General features: G+C 39.8%; 1 protein-coding gene across 3 annotated transcripts in view; it reads left to right on the plus strand.

Moving 5' to 3' along the window:
- Window positions 1–21,956, plus strand: part of Samd12 (sterile alpha motif domain containing 12) — a 453,403-nt gene that overhangs the window by 208,095 nt on the left and 223,352 nt on the right. For all 3 annotated transcript variants that reach the window (XM_055626400.1, XM_055626398.1, XM_055626401.1), the window contains exon 3: window positions 264–393. In XM_055626400.1, coding sequence (XP_055482375.1) covers window positions 264–393 — 130 coding nt within the window. The remainder of the gene's footprint in view (window positions 1–263; window positions 394–21,956) is intronic.

Raw genomic sequence — 21,956 nt, forward strand, 5'->3', positions numbered from 1 at the left:
TCTCTCTCTCTCTCTCTCTCTCTCTCTCTCTCTCTCTCTCTCTCTCTGTGTGTGTGTGTGTGTGTGTGTGTGTGTGTGTGTGTGTGCGTGTGTGTGTTCACAAAATGAGGAAGGTGCAGAGGTTAGGGGATAATATAAGCCACATATTTTTTGTCAGAGAATTCAGGCTATAGCCTTTACCAAGCATGCTAGGATATTGAAATTAGCATCTTTCTAGGCATGGGGCCACATTAACAGACACTCCTTTCCTTCTTTCTCTACAGTCAGCTACAGTGAAGCTGTCAAAACCAGTGGCCCTGTGGACTCAGCAGGATGTCTGCAAGTGGTTGAAGAAACACTGTCCAAATCAGTATCAGATCTACAGTGAGTCATTCAAACAACACGACATAACTGGTAAAGTCTGCAGTATCTAAGACTCTTTTCATTCCCCCTCTCTCTCATCAGGATGCCCTTTCAAATACCTACACAGCAAAACAGTATCCTCCTGCTCAAGTGTCCTCCTATTACATTGCTCTAAAGCAGGCGATGAAATCCAGACAACATGAGCCACGACACTGAACAAATCAGGCAGTTAGTAGAGGAGAGTAGACTTTGAATATCTAATGCAAGTGTATGGGGGCAGATCTTGGAGGATCCTAGAGTAAGCAAGAACGCATCGGTCCTAGTGAAAAAAGAAGACATCTTTTAAATTATCATGGTTGTAGCATCAGTGGGGGATTTTGTGAAGATGCAGTTTCTATATGGGCGAATCTTTTCTTTTTTTTCCCCATCATTAAACAAAGTGTATTGACTTTTCTGAGTGATTAACTATGTATGTGTAACTAATGATCTAGAAGAATCAATAGTAGAAAGTCACTTTTCCTGCCAATCCAGCCATGTTCTGTCATACAGCCATGAGGCTCACTCGTCTTTGTCCCCACCCATATGTTGTTAAGTTTCTGAAATGAAGTCATACTCCTTACTGTCACTGAGATGGATACATTCAAATCACATAGTGAAACTACTGTCCTATCAAGGGTCTGAAAGGCTTTCATTGATGAAGAAGTATTTGGAATCTAAAAAGCAGGATGGCAGGATGTGCTGCAAAGGCCTTTGTTGTCATTTCTCTCAGCAGGGGAGAATGGGTGAGAAGGTCACCATTACAGTAGAAGGAACATATCCAGACTTCACCTATGCCAAGATTCCACCTGTGTCTTGACATCTCTCCACCCCCACTCCTCTTTCACAGCTATGCACCGAAGGACAGGACTGAAGAACACTGCTCTATGAGAAGGAATGCTGAGTATCCTGAGTCTGTCCCACAACCTTCCTTTCCTCTAATAGAAAACTGAGCCCCTAGTGGAAAATGTCACTTGCCATGGGATTACCAAGTGCCCTGGAAACCAAGGCTTTTTCCAAATACATATTCTACTTTGAGAAATTCCAGTCTTTCTCATCCCAGTCACTCCTATTACTTTAAATGGGGATCCATTTAGAGGAATGGCCTTCTCCTGATGTCCAGTTTTCACCTGTAACTCTGCTTTCTGGAGCAGATCTCCCACCTCGCTGGATAAAATTTAGCTGTGCCTTCCATGGTACCCTTGAGCCCTAGAGAAACAGGGAGAAGCCATGTCAGACCGAAGGGAGGGTATCACCAAGAGCAGCCCCCTTCACAGCTGTCTCACATACTTCATTCAGTGAAGAAGGTTATCATGGAAACAGAGTGCTAGCCACTCAAGATTTTTAAAAATGTATAGCAGGATAACTTTAGAGTCTTGCTATTTATTTAAATGAGTAAGTATACAATAAACATGTCCAGGTACAGCTCAAGCTGATTTAACAAAGAGTGAAGTTCTAACTCAGAAAGGGCCATTTTCTGTACTCCCCCACACACATACACTAACTACTGCTAATGGCCCTTTAGAATGAAATTCCTAGAACCCCAAGGGTAATGAGGGCAAGTAGCTTTGAAGGGCCTAAATTTCACATTCCAGTCCTTTGTCTTAAAGTATATGTATAAGAAAATACCACAGAGGGTTGATCCTGCCAAGACTGATTAGTCTGTTAGTAAATGTTTGCTTGATAACAGTTATCTCCATCAGATAATGGCTTCTTATTGCTTCCTAATTTGTGCATTATGGTAATAGCAATGCCTTTTCACAATCTTACTTGAAAGAACATCTTACTTACTTGGTATCACTTATTAATTGTGGGAATTATGGCATGCCCTCAGAAACAGATGATTTTTATAAAGGTTTATATAGGGAAGGCAAACAATATGTACCTTTACAGTGAACAACCTCAGTGCTGAGAAGAGCTCGGCCAAGTGACCCGAGCAAAAGGAATGGGAATGAGGTGCATGTTGTACAGATGTCATGATGCTCTGAAGAGCATCTTTGGTATCCAAAAGACACATGTGGTATCACCAAAGCACCACAAAGGTCTAAGTTCATAATAAAGCTGCAAGCTATTAAACCTCATTGGCCAGCCCTTCTACCTGAAAAATTTATTTATGTCAAATCTTATCTGGAATTCTTTTTTTTAAAAAAAAAATTCCATGACTTCATTCTAAAACCAACATATTTTGTGGCAGGCAAAGAAAGCAGGAAATTATTTGGGGACTTGCGGAACAGAAAGAATATTTTCAGATTGGCATTTGGTCCACATCTTTTTGATGCTCACCTGTTGAAAGCCACAGAACACCACCCTCTTTACTTGATCTCTGACCGCTGCTTTCCTCAGGATGAATGTACAGCACCTAAATCATCCCACATGAACAGAAACTAGTACTTGAACCAGTCTGCAGTGTCTGGCCACAGGATGATAGAAGGTATGGGAACCCCAGGACCTTTGGTGCCCATGATGAGAAGAGAAGCTCATGAAAAACTGAGATGGGGCTAGTTGATAGGGTGCTTGCCTGGGCTCCACACAGCCCTGGATTTGTTCCCCAGCACCAGATAAACCAAGCATGGTAGCACACACTTATAATCTTACCACTTGGTGTGTAGAAATGGGAAAAATTAAAGGTTCAAGGTTATCCATAAGTGTCTAGTGAGTTACAAGCTACTATATGATACATGAGACTCTGTCTCAAAACAAAACAGAACAACAAAAAGTTAAAGTGCAATGTCATGTCAAATTTTAATAACCTGTGCAGCCAGTAGAGTGACTTGGGGAGATGGCAGAACTATTGCAAAGAACAGGACAAAGCCCAGAGAGGCAGCATTACTGTGTGACTGATTGATTCATTCATTCATTCATTCATTGGTTGGTTGGTTGATTTTTACAAGTTGCTCAGGGAACTCCTGTTTGCTTCTCTTTTATGCAAGGCAGACAGTCACAGCACCTCCCTCGTGATGCTACTCAGAAGAGTAGAGTGACCACATCACAGGAAGCACCCTACTAAGTGTGGACTGGCTGAGTTTTCCCATGCGCTGTCTGGATTTCTGAGAAAGCTGACCACACATATACACATCGTTGAAGTCAGGAAGCTCTGTTATCCTGAATACTGGGAAAAGAGTTCCCAAAAGGGAAACAAAATAGTCTGGCTGGTACATCCCCTGTGCTAATCTGAAAGGCTATGAACAAGATCACTTCCCTGTCTGCTGAGGGATGCTGTTCATTTATTTTTCTTAACACAAAGATAAACAGTTTCTTCCTCACTGAGGGACCATGTTCTGTCAGCGTAGCATATAAATACCCTTGATTTAGCGGCAGCCTGTCCAGTAATGGTAACTGAAATGAGTGTATGATAATTGGACAGAAGTTGAAAAGCAGTAGGTGAGTTTGCTGAGTCAAATCCTCTTGGATGTTTCTACCCCAACCTTTAAGACACAATAACTGGGTAATATCAAATAAGCTAGTCCCCATCAGTCACATGAGGATAATTTTTAACTTAACGGGTCATTGGGGAGACTCAATGGGATGATGCGTGTGAAGGCCACGCTTAATGCTGAGAAATAGTGGCCATTCATACATTTAGCGAGTATTTATGGTAGTTACCATTCACTCAGTGGGCTTGAGAAATAACTAAGGTAGTTGGTGACCCCTGGGGCTTGTGTGTGTATGTGTGTGTAGGTGTGTGTGTCTTAAAATACTGCCAGACCATTTGTGTTACCTAATTCTGACTGTAGGGAGCTGTTTTGCAACTCTCAGGTGTAGATGACTAACATGCACTAACCTCCCACTTTTGTCTGCCCTTCTGCTTTATTAATTTTAATTACTAATAGGATATTAAAATAAGGATCAACGTGGTCTGAAAGTGTTTAGTGGAAAATTCTGTGGTTTGAAGAGATTGTATTCACCTAACTTTTACTGTTTTGTATTTTTATTGGTTATTCTGGCCAGTCTCTTCTTTGCCCAATTTATATAAGTTCAGCTTTATCATAGATATACACACAGAAAAATGCACGATACTTTTAGGGTTCAGTATGGAAGAACTTGAAATATTCCTGAAGAAAATCAGAAACTTTGGTAGAACAAATTTTTAGCTATTTACATGTAAATTACATCCCACAGAAGTTTGCTTGGCTCCCAGGCCTCTATGAAAAGTGGCCTTGCATTTTTTGCCCATTGATTTTAGCCGTTCCAACCTATAATTGTGTCTGCCATTGTGTTCTCTTTTGAACTAATAATAGCACCTTACCAGTTTCCTCAGTTGTGAATCAAATAAGAATCCTAAACACATATTATTTTTTGTATGAGGGAATGATTTAATTTTTTTTAAGACAAGTGGCCCTAGCTTGTCTGGCCTTAAACATACAGCACCCCTGCTGCTCCCTCAGTCTCTGAGTGCTGGAATTATAAGACTGTGCCATTGTGCCCACCTTGATTTTAATCTGTTTGAAAAACTCATAACCCTAAAATTTTTCTGTATTTATATGAACAATTCCATTACATTAAGATTTTTCTTATGCCATTGTTTCAAGGATGTTAAATTCTAACCAGATTATCAGCTCAGTTATAAAATCTAAAAGATGTTTTAACCCACCAGTGCTTCAAAGCTTTGATAAATTTTCTATTGGGATTTCTGATAATTCTGTTGTGCTAGAAAGCACCTGCTACATTGTGGCCAATGTGTTTAATCAGTCAGGAAGTTACTTGTGTTAATTCCCTGCAGAAGCATTCTTTAAAAGAAATAAAGTGGTTAGAACACTGGAGAGATATTAGGATATATAGATTGAAATCATCAGATTAGGCTTGAAGGAAAGAAATTCACCTGTTTTTCTCTGCTTGCAAGATTCTTTCCCTAGCTTCCTGGGGTCTGGTTTGGAATACTGATGAAGAGGCTCTGTTGGGACCAGGTGTAAGCTCACAGGCAACTTTCAGATTCTCTTTTATGCACAGTTAAGAATCTTTTCAGGTTGGAGGAGATTTCAGACCCTGGCTGTGCCTAGTATTCCTATGGTAGCTGCTAAGTCACCTCAACTTCTCTGGCTTCAAATCCACGCTCTGTGAGGACTCTTTCCCCTGCCAACTTTAAAGACTTATTTTCATGAGCAAAGCACTCACGATTTCCCAGAATATAAAATCTTTTTAAAAGCTACCTTGAATATATGTGTGAAGGGTGTCTGTGAGTCTTTTTCATGCAACAACAATGTATGTTCTTGGCGTGTCCGCAGGAATAGAAGTCTTTTGAGCATCCCTTACAGATATTTCTTTTTGATATTTCCTATTTCTAAATGGTTTTCCATATAATAGATTAATTCCTTTAGTCCTTGGTGGAAGTGGGGGGAAGGGCTTCTAACATTACCTTTTCCTCCATTTAAAAGTATTCCACCAAGGATAAGGGTTAATACAGAAACACAAAACTGTTCAAAGTGCATAGAATAAACATCAGTAAAGTGCTCAGGTACTAATAGGACATCTGTATAACACCCTGTCTTCAAGACTTGGTGACGATTGTTAAGAAAGAGGCAGAAAGATCTTAAGGGTCACTGTTTGACAAAAATCAGGATGAAACTGTTTTCTGAACTTGAGAGGATTACTTGCACTGGTGAAGTCACAGTAGCTGTGGTTGACTGCATGAAGCCCACTTGAGATAAAGCTATTCAAGATCTTAGCATGGAGGAGGAAAGGACCCATGAACCCTCACCCCTGTCTGAGCTGCTACAGACTGTTCTTGGCAGAGTCAGTTTTCTTCAAGAGTATATACCATGAGCATCTTTCTGCTTCTGAGTTACCTCACTCAGGATGATCTTTTCTAGTTCCATCCATTTGCTTGCAATGTCATAATTTCCTTGTTTTTAATTTCTGATTAGTATTCCATTGTGTAAATGTACCACGATTTCTGTATCTGTTGTATTCTTCACTAACCCTACATTTGACAGAGGGCTAATATCCAGAATATATAAAAAAATTCAAGAAGTTAAACACCAACAAACCAAGTAATCCAATTTAAAAAATGGGGTACAGAGCTAAACAGAGAATTATCAACAGAGAAATATAGAATGGCAGAGAAACAATTAAAGAAATGCTCAATGTTCTTAGTCATCTGGGAAATGCAAATTAAAATGACCCTGAGATTCCACCTCCCACCTATCAGAATAGCTAAGATCAAAAACTCATTCTTGAGAGGATGTGGAGAAAGGGGAACCCACCTCCATTGCTGGAGGGAATGTTAACTTGTACAACCACTTTGGAAATCAATCAATCTGGTGCTTTCTCGGAAAATTAGGAATAGTACTACCTCATGATCCAGTTATATCACTCCTGGACATATATCCAAAAGAAGCTCAACCATACAACAAATATATTTGCTCAACTATGTTCATAGAAGCATTATTCATAATAGCCAGAATCTGGTAATAACCTAGTTGTCTCTGAAACTTTTAGTCTCCAACTCATCTGTGTGTTTTTCAGTTCTCTGCTTGTAGGTCTTTGATTGCTTCCCTTTACAAACAACTTTTCTGGCTCTTTTTCAGCCAGACATGCCTTATATCCTATAACTTTTGCTTTCAGTAATATTCATTCTCTTGTTCTCAGTCTGGCTATCCCAATGCTTATGCCATTCTATCCCAGCCTCCTAGATTGCCTTATTCGTATTCATTATACTTATTTGTTAAATATCATTAGTTAACACCTGGCTTAAAATTTGTAGCACTTGCCATATTTTAGGTAGAGCACTGTGCCTAGTAGTTCTAGCTCCTCCTAAGTTTGAGAAAAATTATACAACACATATAAAATATCTGAGGCCATAGATAAATGAAGGCAAAAACTTTGAAACTGTATACTATGTAATATATATATATTACATATATATATATATATATATATATATATATATATACACTCTGATTGTAGTGGAATTAAAAACATATCTATGGAGAGATGGCTCAGCAGTTAAGAACACTTGCTGCATCAGAGGCGTTAGAGAATAATGCCTGAAGGAAATATCTTTGAATAGAAAGTATTGATGATGAGGGACAAGAACTGAGTGTTTTTTGTCTAAAAGGGAAAGGTACCCACCTTTTCCTCTCTATGGTGCACTTCCTCAGGCATCTTGAAAGGAAAGACCGAAAGTACTACAGAGCAGGATGGGACCCGACTGCATCTAACTTGGATGCCAAGACTAGGCTGAACAAGGGTGACTCAAGAGCTTGTTTGCATGTCTGACATGAGCATTTCTTTGTCAACCTTAAATACTAGATATTTTATATATTAAAAATGTCATGCCATAAAAAAAAGAACACTTGCTGTTCTTTCAGAGGACCTGAGCTTTGTTCCTCACACTCACATAGTGTTTTACAAGTTTCTGTAACTCTACTTCCAGATGATCTGATGCTCTCTGCTGGTCTCTGATGGTCTCTGCAGGCACTGCACGCACATACGGTGTATGTATGTACATACATACATACAGACAAACATACACACAAGGGAAATGAATATAAATAATTTTAAATACATTAAAATTAAAATATTTTTAAAGATTAGACTTTTATGACATCAAGAAATTTGCAATAGTTAGAAACATACACACATAACTATGAAGATAAGGAAGAAACTACAAGATAAACTAGAAAATATTTGTAATTTGATGGTAATAGAAACTATTTTATCAAATACTTATTTAATATAGCTGTGGCAGAACTGAAAGGGGAATTTTAGTTATAACTAGCCATATTAGAAAAAAATAAGAAAAACTATTTAAAAACATTAAATTCCCATCAAAGAAGTTAGGGGAAAAAGAATATACTAATGCCAGAGTAGAAGGACAGAAATCATACATTGAAGAGCTGAAACCAATGAAACAGAAAATGTATACACCATGAAAAAATTTACAAAGTTAGTCTTTTGAAAAGATAGCAAAATTGGTAAATGCTGAGCTAGACCGAGCAAGAAAAAAAAAAAGACAGTATCAAAAAAGTGGTTTATCACTAAATTTTTATACTGTAAAAGGTAATTTAATATGACTATGTTATGAAGTAAATGTGCTATTATTATGTGACATTATAAAATATGCTTATTTCAATACTTTTAGTGGCATATGAGAAGTGTGCAAACATGTTTATGCCAATGCATTTACTAGCCTAGGGGAAATTCCCCTAAAATTCTTAAGTTAAAACTGAATAAAAAACAAAACAAAACACATAAGTAGCCACATATTCCTTAGCAAATTAAACTTATGCTTAGAACCTTTGACAAAAAAAAGTATAAGACCAGACAGTTTTGTCAGTAAATTCAAGCTTCTAGTAATAATAAACATTCCCAAATCACTCCAGGAAGTAGAAGGAAAGGGAGGTCCTTCAATTCTTAGAATAATCATTACCAAAACAAGAAAATGATACAAGAACGGTACAAGTTATATTAATATATATAATCAATATAAACCTAAAAATTGTTGACAAAATGTGAATTCAGTCTTGCCTGTAGAAAAACATCATACATGCATACATATATGACATAGTCCACAGAAAAGAGGGCTTTGAAGAAAGTCTTAGATTTCTGAGATTAATGAAGTAAGGTCAAGGGATTAATACTGAAGCTCTCCTCCTGTAGAATGAATAGAAATACTATTTTTTTCCTCTTTTTCCCCTTCATTTTGTTCGCTTGTTAAAGATTTCACAATGCTTCTCAATGAATCAAATATACTTTCATTTCAATAAATGTAGAATTAAATTGACACAATTCAATACTGACTCATGATAAAATTTTTCAGATACAGAATAAATAAAATCTTTATGAAAAAGAGTATCGAGGTAATGATTTAAAAAAATAGATTGTTTTTCTTCTATAACTCAGAGCAAAAGAAGTTCAGTTGCTCTTCCCTTCTACCAAATATGTACCGAAAATCACAAATGGGAAATAAAATAAGTAGAAGAATTAAAGGTACAAGGATTATAAAGAAGAAGTAATATTTAAGAGATATCGAGGAGATAAATAATTGAGGAAAATTTTTATGAGAACTAATAATTTAGGAAACATACAGAAAATAAGATTAATATAGTAAAATTAATATAATATACAGAACTACAGAATATTGCAAAAAAAATTGAAAATCTGACTAATTGGTGATATAGACCACATTTGTGCATTCAATTTCTCAACATCAAAATACTATTTTCTTCAGGATGATATATATTTTCAATATTATATATCATTATATACTATAGTATATTATATATTATAATATTATATCATATCTATATTATATAATAGTATCCCAGCTGGTTCTTATTTACTGAGTTTTTTGGTTTTGGATTTTTAGTTTTGTTGTTGTTTTTGTCTATGTAGCCTTCACTATCTTGGACTCACTTTGCCTCTGCCTCCCCAAGATCTAGTATTACAGGTGTGTACCACCATGCCTGAATGAGAAGGAGGGTTCCCCTTTTCTAAAAATAGGGGAAGGAGGAGGGAGGGGGTGGACCAGGAGCAGAGGAGGAATAGGGTTACAACCAGGATGTAGAGTGAATGAATGAATGAACGAACCTCAATGAATAAATAAATAAAATGTATGTGGAAATTCAAAGAAACTGGAGTAATGAAAACAACTTAAAGTTTTTGACAGTTTGCCCACTTGACTTCAAGACTTACTAAAACAAGCTATTGCTGGAGTAAGGACTGGCTTGTAGACCAATAGAATAGAAGTTCTTGAAGTACTCTCACACACAAGTGGCCAAATGGCTTTCAAAAATGATACCAGAGAGAGAGACACAGAGAGAGAGGGAAGGAGAGAGAGCTGAGACCTAGAAAGATGGCTCAGCTAGTAAACTGCTTGCTTACTAAGCTTAAGGGCCTAAGTTTAACTCCCAGGACCCAAACATAAACCAGTCTGGGTGGCGCATGCCTGCAGTCCCAGCTCCAGAGGTAAAAAGACAGAAGGATCCCTGACCTTACTGACCAGCAAGTCTAGATGAATCAGTGAGCAATGGATTCAGTGACATCTCTTGTAGGTGTTAGTGACTGTTCTATTGCTGTGATAAAACACCATGGCCAAGGCAACTTATAGGAGGAAGGTTTTATTTGGACTTAAGCTTCCAAAGGGTAAGAATTTATAACCATCACTGCAGGGAAGTAGACAGCCATGGAGACTGGAACAGCAGATGGAGAGCTCACATCTTTTCACATCTTTTTTTTAATTTTTTTTCTTTTAATTGGTCATTGATGAATTTCACATCATGAACCCCAATCCCAGTCATCTTCCCCTCCCCTCCTACCTGCCCTTGAAACCTCCTTTTACCAGAGGGAAAAAAATATCTTGTGGAAGCTGTAGTGTGTCCCAGTGTGTCCCACAGTTTTGTCCACACTTCTTTGCTTGCAAATGCTCATTGCAATGACTTCCTAGTCTGGTATAAGACCTCTGGCTTCTGCTACTCTATCAATGCTGGAACCTCACTGGGGCTCCTCTCAGATATTCTGTTGTTGCCCTGTGTCATGGAGATTCTACAGTTTTGGATCTATAGGACCAGGCCCTTCATGCACTCCAGCAGTTCATCAGTGGGATAAATGTTGTGGTGGGCCAGCTCAGAGCCCTGGATCTGATTCTGAGAGGCATCTGAGCTGGTTGGCCCTCCTGCTGTCCTGCTCTCATGTCCTGGGGTTAGCTTACCAGCAACCCCTGTAACCAGGGCAAGCTCTACTCTACTGCCCAGATGAAGTGCAAGGCCTGCTCTCCTGATTGTTGTAGCTTGTGAGGAACATGGCAGCTCTCCTACTCCCATGACCCTAGAGGCAGCTCTCTGCCTGCCATAAATAGGGAGGGGAGGAGAGTGTATCTCCAGCATTCATGCCACTGCACAGCAGCAAGAGGCAGGGACAGCTCGCCTGCTCTCACACCCAAGGTGCCAGCTCACCCTAAACCCCCACATCCAGAGCCAGCTCTATTGTGCTGCTCAGGTGAGGTGCAGGGTCCCCTCTCCCCAGTGCTGCAGCTGGTGAGGTGGATAACTCATATCTTAAACCATAAGAAGGAAGCAGAGATAGAGTACTGTGGAAGGCAAGAGGCTTTGACACCTCAGGGGGCATATGTCTAATGAGGCCACACCTCCTAAGCCTGCACAAACGGTGCCACCAGCTGGGAATGAAACATTCATACCTTTGAGCTTCTGAGAGACATATGCATCCAAATCACCACACCACATAAAAAATTAAGAGTGGAACATGAAGTCAACCTCTGTCCTTCATACGTACGTACAAACCACAGAGACACATAAACAGATGATATCAAAGTCAATAAGACTGATTTTATCACTAAATGGTACTAGAAAAAAACTGTAAGTAAACTTCCACCCCTGTCATTATACCTAAATGTAAAACCTAAATCTACAAAATTCTAGGAGAACAACACGAGAGAAAATCTTTATTTCCTTGGAGATAGATGCAGATTCACTAGCAAGTCCCCCAAAGCACAACTTGAAGGGAAATTGACAAATTTATCAAAGTTAGACCTCCTGTTCTTCTAAACATTCATCAAGGCAGTGAAAAGGCCAAGTCACACACAAGAAGAAGGCATTTTTAAAAGATCGCTTACAATGCAATCCATGAGACATGAAAGGAGAAGGGGAGACTATTTGAAGACAGGAGGCAGACTGGGTGAGGGGACAGGGATGGGAGAGAGCCGTGGGTAAAGGGGGTGGGAAAGAACAAAGTGTAATCACATACATTCATGAAAGCGCCAAAGTAAAACTCATCCTTTTGTGTACTGAGTTTACATTTTTAATTTAAAATATTACTGTCAAAAAAATACTTATAGACAGAATACATAGATGACATTTTAATGAAGGTAAATAACCCAGTGGCTCTAAAAGAAAAAAATGCTATCTTCAGAAGAATGACACTTAAATTGACCATAAGCAATATTCTGAGAAAATGGAAACCAAGCCACATTGAGATGCCACTTTAAACCTGATATAATGAAAAGTTCAGATACCAAGCTAGGACCAAAGGTTGCTCTAGGTGTCATATATGAATGACACCTTTTGTTTATTTTTTGTGCACGGCAGAGTACCAAATAGCTGTGCAAATTTAGCTTTTAGAAAGTTAATCTCAAACCCTCCTCCACTGCTGGTGGGAATGTAAACATGTACAACCACTTTGGAAATCAATCTGGCGCTATCTCAGACAATCAGGAATAGCACTTCCTCAAGATCCAGCTATACCACTCCTAGGCATATATCCAAAAAAGGCTCAAGTACACAATAAGGACATTTGCTCAATCATGTTTGTAGCAGCAGCCTTATTTGTAATAGCCAGAAGCTGGAAACAGCCCAGATGCACCTCAGTTGAGGAATGGAGACAGAAATTGTGGTACATCTACACAAAGGAATATTACTCAGCGATAAAAAAAAAAAAAAAAAACAAAAAAAAAACATGGAAATGATGAAATTTGCAGGTAAATGGTGGGAACTGGAAAAGATCATCCTGAGTGAGGTATCCCAGAAGCAGAAAGACACACACGGTATATAATCACTCATAAGTGGATAGTAGACCTATAATATAGGATACCAAAGTATAACATACCACAATCTGTACACCTAAGGAAGCTAATCAGGGGAGGACTCTGGTTAAGATGCTCAATCCTCATTCAGAAAGACAAAGAGGATGGACATCAGAGGAGGGAGAAAACAGGGAACAGGACAGGAGCCTACCACAGAGGGCCTCTGAAAGGCTCTACCCTGCAGGGTATCGAGGCAGATGCTGAGACTCATAGCCGAACTTTGGGCAGAGTGCAGGGAATTATACAAAAGAAGTGGGAGATAGAAAGACCTGGAGAGGACAGGAGCTCCACAGGAGAACAACAGATCCAAAAAGTCTGGGCACAAGGGTCTTTTCTGAAACTGATACTCCAGCCAAGGACCACTCATGGAGATGGCCTGGAACCCCTGCATGGAGGTAGCCTATGGAAGTTCAGTATCCAAGTGGCCTCCATAGTAATGGGGACAGGGACTATCTCTGACATGAACTGATTGGCCTGCTCTTTGATCACCTCCCCCTGAGGGGGGAGCAGTCTTACCAGGCCACAGAAGAAGACAATGCAGTCACCCCTGATGAGATCTGATAGACTAGGATCAGAAGGAAGGGGAGGAGGACCTCCCTTATCAGTGGACTGAGAGAGGGACAGGGGTGGGGAAGAGGGAGGGTGGGATTGGGAGGGGAGGGGGGAGGGAGGTACAGGGGGATACAAAGTGAATAAACTGTAATTAATAAAAATAAAAATAATTATACAAAAAGAAAGTTAACCCAAACTTAAAAATAATGCTTCAATTTGATTCTCAGATATTTCTTCAAGAAAAAGCAAAATAAATCTCAATAATTTTTTTAGTCCTCTAATATTTGAAGGAGAGTTACTTGGAATAGCCAGAAAATTTCACCAACCGTATCAAGAGGAAGCAGATAAGATGTGGTATCAATGTAATGTTTTAAGCACAGATTGTATTGAATGTGATGAAATTAACATAAAGGAAGCACATGGTGTGTGATTGTATCAACTTCTATGGCAGAAAAGATTCACCTGTGGTTATAGTCTTCAAGACAGCAGTTCCTAGGATAGGGAGTAGATGGGAATAGACTGCAGAAAAGAGCAAAGGTGCTTTCCACAATGGTGAAAATATCTTCTGTCTTTATCAGAAGCTTCAAATTGCTACTTCAAGTATGTGGGATTTATTGTATGTAAAAGTTATGGATCCATGAGGTGGGGGGGGGGGTTAATATTTATCCATTTTTACTCTATGTATATGAGTGTTTTTCTCAACATGGATTATGTGTACCATGTGTTTGCCTAGTGTCCATGTAGGCCAGAAGAGGGCGTCAGATGCCCTAGCTAGAGTTACAGATGACTTCATGTGAGGCTCCCTGTGAGTCCTGGGAAGCAAACCTTGGTCCTCTGCAGTGCTTCTTACTGAGCCATCCTTCCGGTCTCCTGTGAAGCCAGTGTTTTAAGACGCGACATGCCTCCCTAAAACTTCAAATGGCATGCTGATTTAAGGGGGAAAAGAACAATATTATCTTACACACTTCCATCCTGGCTAGAGTGTCACTTATAATCAAATTGAGTAGCTATGGATGTTAGATTCATCTCCTGGTAATAAAGTTATTTACAGAAAGATTGAATTTGCAAATCTACTTTATGCATTTTTCTTTGAAAAGAATCATCTGAAGATACAAAAACATTCTTATAAAAAAAAAAGCCATAATCTTGCCACTTGTGATAGGATAACTACAACCAAAGAACAACTCTGCCTTTCTGTAATTCTGTCCATCTGGACATACATCAGTACTTTCAAAACATTTAGATATTGTGGATTAATCAAATTGCAAAACATTATTCTAGAACATGTAATTGTCACCTTTATATTTTATCTATTAATATCTGTAAATTAAAAAAAACCTCACATCATTTTTGAGAGCAGTTTCTGTTTAAAAACAAAACCCAAGATTTAAAACTGTAATAAATTTGGCTTTAAGAAAAACACATATCATTTTTATTTCTCCCATTTTCATCACAGCACCACCACTAGCACACAGAAACTGCTGCTCCAAGGGGATACATTGATTTTCCAAATGCAAGATTCATTTAATATTCGTAATAATACTTGGAAAGTTACAATGCAAGTCATCACCTCTTGAGCTATTTGTTTTTCAAGAACAGAAGGAATAGGTATAGTGTGGAATGGTCCTGCTTTAAAATTCCTCTGACGTCTTTCATAACAATTGTTTCTCAGTGACTCTGTATGCAGGCTTCTCTGCTGAGACTGAGAGAGGCTTGTATGCAGGCACTATCCACTGCGTAGCTCAGTCTGGAATCCACTGTTCAGTGCTGGAGAATAAGCAGCAATTAACAGCCTTACCTGTCGTTACTGGTAAGAAAGGGAGGGTTGGTGTTCAGTAAGCCACTCCAAATATGTGGAGGAGCTAGCTGAGCACTAACTACCATCTCTCAATATCTCTCTCTCTCTCTCTCTCTCTTTCTCTCTCTCTCTCTCTCTCACACACACACACACACATAAGCTTCTTGTGAGTATTGGATAGCTAAAACATGGAAAATGTTGAAAATGGTGCCAGGCACATTGTTTTACTTTTAAATGATTTATTTTTTAACTTTTATTAATTACACTTTATTCACTTTGTATCTCCCCATAAGCCCCTCCCTCCTCCCCTTCCCATTCCACCCTGCCTCCCCCTTCTTCACGCATGCCCCTCCCCAAGTCCACTGATAGGAGAGGTCCTCCTCTCCTTCTTTCTGATCTTAGTCTATCAGATCTCATCAGGAGTGGCTGCATTGTCATCTTCTGTGGCCTGGTAAGGCTGCTCCCTCCTCAGCGGGAGGCGATCAAAGAGCAGGCCAATCAGATTATGTCAGAGACAGTCCCTCTTCCCATTACTATGTAACCCACTTGGACACTAAACTGCCATGGGCTACATCTGTGCAGGGGTTCTAGGTTATCTCCATGCCTGGTAATTAGTTGGAGTATGAGTCCCTGGGAAGTACCCTGTGTTCAAATTTTCTGGTACTGTTACTCTCCTTGTGGGGTTCCTGTGCTCTCCAAATCTTACTATTTCCCACTCCTTACATAAGATTCCATACACTGCCCAACAATTGGCCATAAGTCTCAGCATCTGCTTTGATAGTCTGCAGGGCAGAGCCTTTCAGAGGCCCTCTGTGGCAGGTTCCTAGCTTGTTCCTTGTTTTCTTCTGCTGATGTCCATCCTCTTTGCCATTCAGGATGGGGATTGAGCATTTTAGTCAGAGTCCTCTCTCTTGATTAGTTTTTTTAGATGTACAGATTTTAGTAGGTTTATCCTATATTACATGTCTATATGAGTGAGTATATGCCGTGTGTGTTTTTGCTTCTAGGATAGCTCACTCAGGATGATCCTTTCCAGGTCACACCATTTACCTGCAAATTTCAAGATTTCCTTATTTTCCATTGCTGAGTAATATTCATTTGTGTAGATGTACCACAATTTCTGTATCCATTCTTCAGTTGAGGGGCATCTGGGCTGTTTCCAGCTTCTGGCTATTACAAATAAAGCTGCTACAAACATGGTTGAGCAAATGTCCTTATTGTGTACTTGAGCCTCTTTTGGATATATGCCTAGGAGTGGTATGGTTGGATCTTGAGGAAGCGCTATTCCTAGTTGTCTGAGAAAGCACCAGATTGATTTCCAGAGTGGTTTTACAAGTTTACATTCCCACCAGCAGTGGAGAAGGGTGCCCCTTTCTCCACAGCCTCTCCAGCATGTGTTGTCACTTGAGTTTTTAATTTTTTGAGGTAAGCTCTCTTTATGTAGCCCTGGCTATCCTGAAACTCAATATATAGACCACGCTGGCCTCAGACTAGTAGAGATCTGCCTAACTGTGCCTCCTGACTGCTAGAATTAAAGGCATATGCCATCAGGCCTGATTCTCCTTATTGTCATTATTAGTTTGCATTTACTGATGTGCCAATAATTGCAATTATGAAGATAGGTCACATCTGTCCCATTAGTGAGAACGAAAGAGCGTTGTCACTAGTTCACAGCATCGGTCTCCTATACTGTCTTTTTGCACAAGAGTGGTCAGAACCACAGGGCTGATCTGCCACAGAGTATACAAGTTTTCAATTACTAGACCATGTCTGTAGCCAAGTCACATTGCCCAGGGAGATGAGCACACCCATTCTTACGAAAAGTCCATAGCTTTCTCTTTCAACTTTTCTGTTGCTATGATAGAATACCCTGACCAAAACCAACAGAGAAAGAAGTCATCCTTTTGGCTTATGGCTTCACAGAGAGAATGGATCTATGGTAGCTGGAGGGACGTAGTGGCAGGAGTAGGAAGCTGGATGAACACATTTCATTCCTGCTCAAGATGCAGAGAGAAACAACAGTTACTGGGGGCAGGCTGTGAACCCTCTATACTCTCCTTGGTGGTATAATTCCTCCAGAAAGGCTCTACTTCCTAAAGGTTTCATAACCTTCTCATCAACTTAGGACCAAGTGTTCAAATACACGAGCCTATGGGGACATTTCTCATTCAAACCACCACAATGACCACACTTTTTCAAAGAGCCGTGTGGAGGTGGACTTAATTTGCTTAGACTTCTCACAGCAGATACTGGTTTTCCCATCACGAAGTCAACTCTACACTCTCCTATCAGAATGGCACAAAATACCATGTTAAATAACAAGTCTGTGCCTTTACTTAAATGTTGAATATTAATTTTTCTACCCCCTATGAAAACTTAAGTGTATTTTGCATAAGGTACCTTTACTGTCTCCACTTGTTTTTTGTTTTTGTTTTTGTTTTTTTGGCTCATTTCCACTTGATTGTATATATATGTGTGTGTGTGTGTGTGTGTGTGTGTATGTGTGTATATATATATATATATATATATATATATATATATATATATATATATATACTTGTCACTGTGTTAATTTAACAATAGATTTGTTTTGCATGTTTGGGAGAAAGTTCAGAGTCAGATTAAATCATCAGAAACCCCCTGTTTTGCTCTAACTTCTTTTTGAAAATTAAAATGCCACATGCTCATCCACACAGAGCCCCAGAATGCATGGTCAGAACTGCTGTAACTAGATCTTCCTTGGGTCAGAGATTAGGCATTTAGAGACAGCCAGATAATTGGACCAATGACTCTTTTCCTATGTGTGCCATCATTTGTAGTAATAATCCTTATATATGTTATTGATGGGAGACACTGAAGCCTACATATGGGAACTAATTATATTTAACATCCTATGGAATTACCATAATGAGGTGCAACTGTCTTCAAGGGGTCTTACATAGTGGCATTCTAAGGCCATTTCTTTAAACATCTATGCCTCCCATTGAGATTCTCTTCAATTATCTTATTAGCTTTATGATAATGTTACTGTTAGAATAAGCTTGACAAGCTTTCTACCTTTGATACTTATGAACAACTAGGGAAAGAATAGACTGAAATCTGAGATTAGTCCATTTCACTGAGTGTTTGTTTGATGTCACCTTGACCAAACCTTTTTAAGTCTTTGATTTTCTTTTCATGGAGCTATGACTATGGTAATGTATCTCACAAAGTTGGTATCTTCTCTTGCTCTAGATGATCTATATTTGTGTGAACTCTGTACAAGTTTTTTTGTGAAGCAAATCACTTTTCAAATAGTAAAGGATTATATAAATGCATTACTTGTGTGTAGATGCATATGTGTTTCTGTATATTTGTGCTGTTGTTTAGATATGAAACATATCCCCAAACATCTCATTTGTTTCATTCCTGCTTCACAGAGTGTTGAGCTGCTGAAAGCCAATTGGATCATGAATGCATTCACCTCTTTAATGTGTTGATCCATTGATAAATTCAAGCTGAATGAGCTCTTACAAAATGGAGCTTCTATGCCCCTTCCTGAAATGCTATCCACAGTTAATGGTTGCTGAGGTAAGAGGAGCCCTGTTCCTCAGTGGTGTAGCTATGGGTAAATTTCTCAGTACAAAATGCTTCCTACAAATATCATGCAAGAAACCCTAACTAAATGCAGTGAGTCACAAAATACAGACATGGAAGTAGGAGGAAAATAGTTGTTGGAAAGAAGAAATGGTTTGGCAAGTCTGAGAAAGATATGAGAGAATAACAGGTCAATAAAGGATAAATATAAAATATAAAAATATAAAATAAGATAACCAAAAAGAATATTGGGCCTAGTTGGAGGAAGCAGGCAAATGACAGCCTATCTTTAATGTGTGTGCTTGGTTTCTGGCCCTTCTCTCCTTCTTTTTCTCTGCCTACTGTCCGTGAGGACATGCTCCATACCATGATCATCCACATACTCCACAATGTAATGTTATGCCTCACCATTCACAGTCTCAGGAGCAAAGGTTCCAAATGACAGTGGTGTTTGGGCAACAATGAGGTAAAATAAATGTTCCCTTCTTTGAGTTATTTCCATTTTTGCCCATTTGTAGTTCCCTGTGTATAGTTTTGGTGCTGGAGTAATTCAGGTTCTCACAGGGTAACCAAGATCTGGAGGGACCGCACTGGGTCTAGGGTCACCTTTTGGGTGGTCAAGCGATTGCCTGACACTTAGCATTTGGTGGATGGCCAACCCTGGGGAGTTATACTCAGCCTAGACTTCAGGATATTGCTATTGCAAATTCTGCAAGTATCCCAAAGCTTGAGTGTCATTTTGGGGTACCATTCTTGGTTGGAGGAAGTATTCCTCCAACAGGGGCAGGACACAGAATATGGGTTGGGAGGTGAGTAGGGTTCAAAGTAAGGTGAGCATTAGCTTACCCAAAGGATATGGTAGACGATGGATTTTGTAATAAACTTCTTTCAATTAAGGGATAAAAGAAGTGGCATAACTCAGAAGCAGTGGGTCACAGCACCACGTCCCAGTTCTACCATCGGAGAGGTCATGCAGGGGAAGGAAGCAGTCTACCCCTTTGCTCTTTGAATGGCCACCCATTAAGACATCAGTGTTTTGAGCAGCTCTGTCAGGACTGAGTGGGCTGTTCCCATGTCAACAAGAAATGTAACAACTTTACCTCCTACCTTTAATGTCACCCAAGCTCCTGCGGGATCAATGGAGTGAACCCTGGCCCTGTCAGTCCTTACCGAAATAAAGGTCAGGGCATCTTTCTTTCCTCTTCTGATTTGGGCATTCATTCTTTCAGTTTTTGTTTTGCTTACAATAAACATTGGTCCTTTTCTAACCTTTTCCTTTCCCAATGTCTTTGGATTCCTCCTTCTCCCATCCCCAGAGATCTCTTTTATCAGATTCTCCCCAAGTGATGCCACTACTACTCAAGTCAATGTCTTATTCTGCTCCTCTACAGAGTCACAGTGATTGTAAACCTTTTGAGCAGTCTCCACTAATTGGAACCCCTCAAACATTTTTAACTTCTAAAGTCTCTTTCTAATATATAGGGCCAACTGCCTAACACAGGCAGTACTTGTGCTTGCTGGTTTTCTGTTGTGTCTGGGTCTATGGGGGTGAACAACCATAACCCTCACAGAGGCCCTTCAGGCACCCTGTAGGCCATTTGGGGGCTCTTGTGTAACCTCACTTACTTTAATCAGAGATTAGTGGATTAGTATTTTTTTTTAATCAGATGACTTCAATCCTCCTAACAAGTTCTAGGGAAAATTCTCCAGAACCTCCTTACCTTGGGAGGTCTCTGTCAGGTCAGGCAGAGGTGGAAATCCACTTTCTTGGGGCTGTATTGTCCTCAAGTGATCCTCTACCTGGTTTGTGGGTAACTTTTCTACTCTCGAGCTGGATTTTGTCCTTCTCTTCAGCCATAAATAGGGCGGCCAGGAGCTGTTGGCAGTCATCCTACATTGGCTAGTGGATGTAAAAGATAATCTCAAGAAGACTAATGAGAGCCTGGGGATTTTAGAGAATGGAGGGTTCTGAGTTCTCCAATTACACAGATTACTGACAGAAAGGGAAACATAAATCATGAAAGGGCCATAGAGGAGACTTTTGTGTCCTGGGCCCCTCTGAGATGCCTCCCTTATGTGGAGGATGGAGGCTGCCTCAGCCCCAGTGAAATTCCTCCTGGAGTCCCTATAGCAAAGCTGCTCAGCATGTGTAAAGGAAAGAGGGGGGCCCAAAGTAAAAAGACTGTCTCTCTCCCTCCCAAATATGGCGAAGGGTCACATGAAAGCAGATGAAGGAGGAAAGTCAACTTCCTATAGTAGGATTAAGAAAACAGGCAGAGTTTTGGGGTTCTCCAGGTGACCTGAACAAACCAAGAGAATTCAGGTCCCCAAGAAGCAGACACAGGTCTTAAGCCAGGGCGTGGGTCTTGCACTAGAATACAACTTCTCTGCCGCCTGCTTCCTCAAACTGTTTCTTATTGTGATAACCTGGTACCTGGCATAAAAGTAACTTAGTCTTCTTGCTTTCATGCTCTGTGTACTAAATTTAGAGCCTTTTTCTTTTCTGCTAAGAACACTTTGATTATTTCTCCTTTGCTTTCTTGTCTCCTTTTCTCAGAGCTCATCCTACACTTTGCTATTCACAACTTCTTAATAAGGTTGCTCTCTATTGACGTTCTAGTAAGTCTCCCTGTGTCAGTCTTAGGAAGTCTGTTTTGCAATTTTTTTAATTTATTTACTGTTCTATTAATTACAGTTTATTCACTTTGTATCCGAGCTGTAGTCTCCTCCCAAACCCACCCTCCCTCTCTCATCTCCTTCCATGTTTTTCCCCAAATCCACTGATAGGGGAGGTCCACCTCCCCCTCCCTCTGATCCAAGTCTATCAGTTCTCATCATGACTGGCTGCATTGTCTTCTTCTGTGGCCTGATAAGGCTGCAGCCCCCTCATGGGGAGGTGATCAAAGAGCAGGCCACTGAGTTCATGTCAGAGACAGTCCCTGTTCCCATTACTAGGGAACCTACTTGGATACTGAGCTGCCACGGGCTACATCTGTGCAGGGGTTGTAGGTTATCTTCATGAATGGTCCTTGGTTGGAGTATCAGTCTCAAAAAGGACCCCTGTGCCCAGATTTATTTATTTATTTATTTATTTATTTATTTATTTATTTATTTATT

Source organism: Psammomys obesus, unplaced genomic scaffold (assembly GCF_907164565.1).
Source record: "Psammomys obesus unplaced genomic scaffold, mPsaObe1.curated_primary_1811, whole genome shotgun sequence".
NCBI classification, from domain to species: Eukaryota; Metazoa; Chordata; class Mammalia; order Rodentia; family Muridae; genus Psammomys; species Psammomys obesus.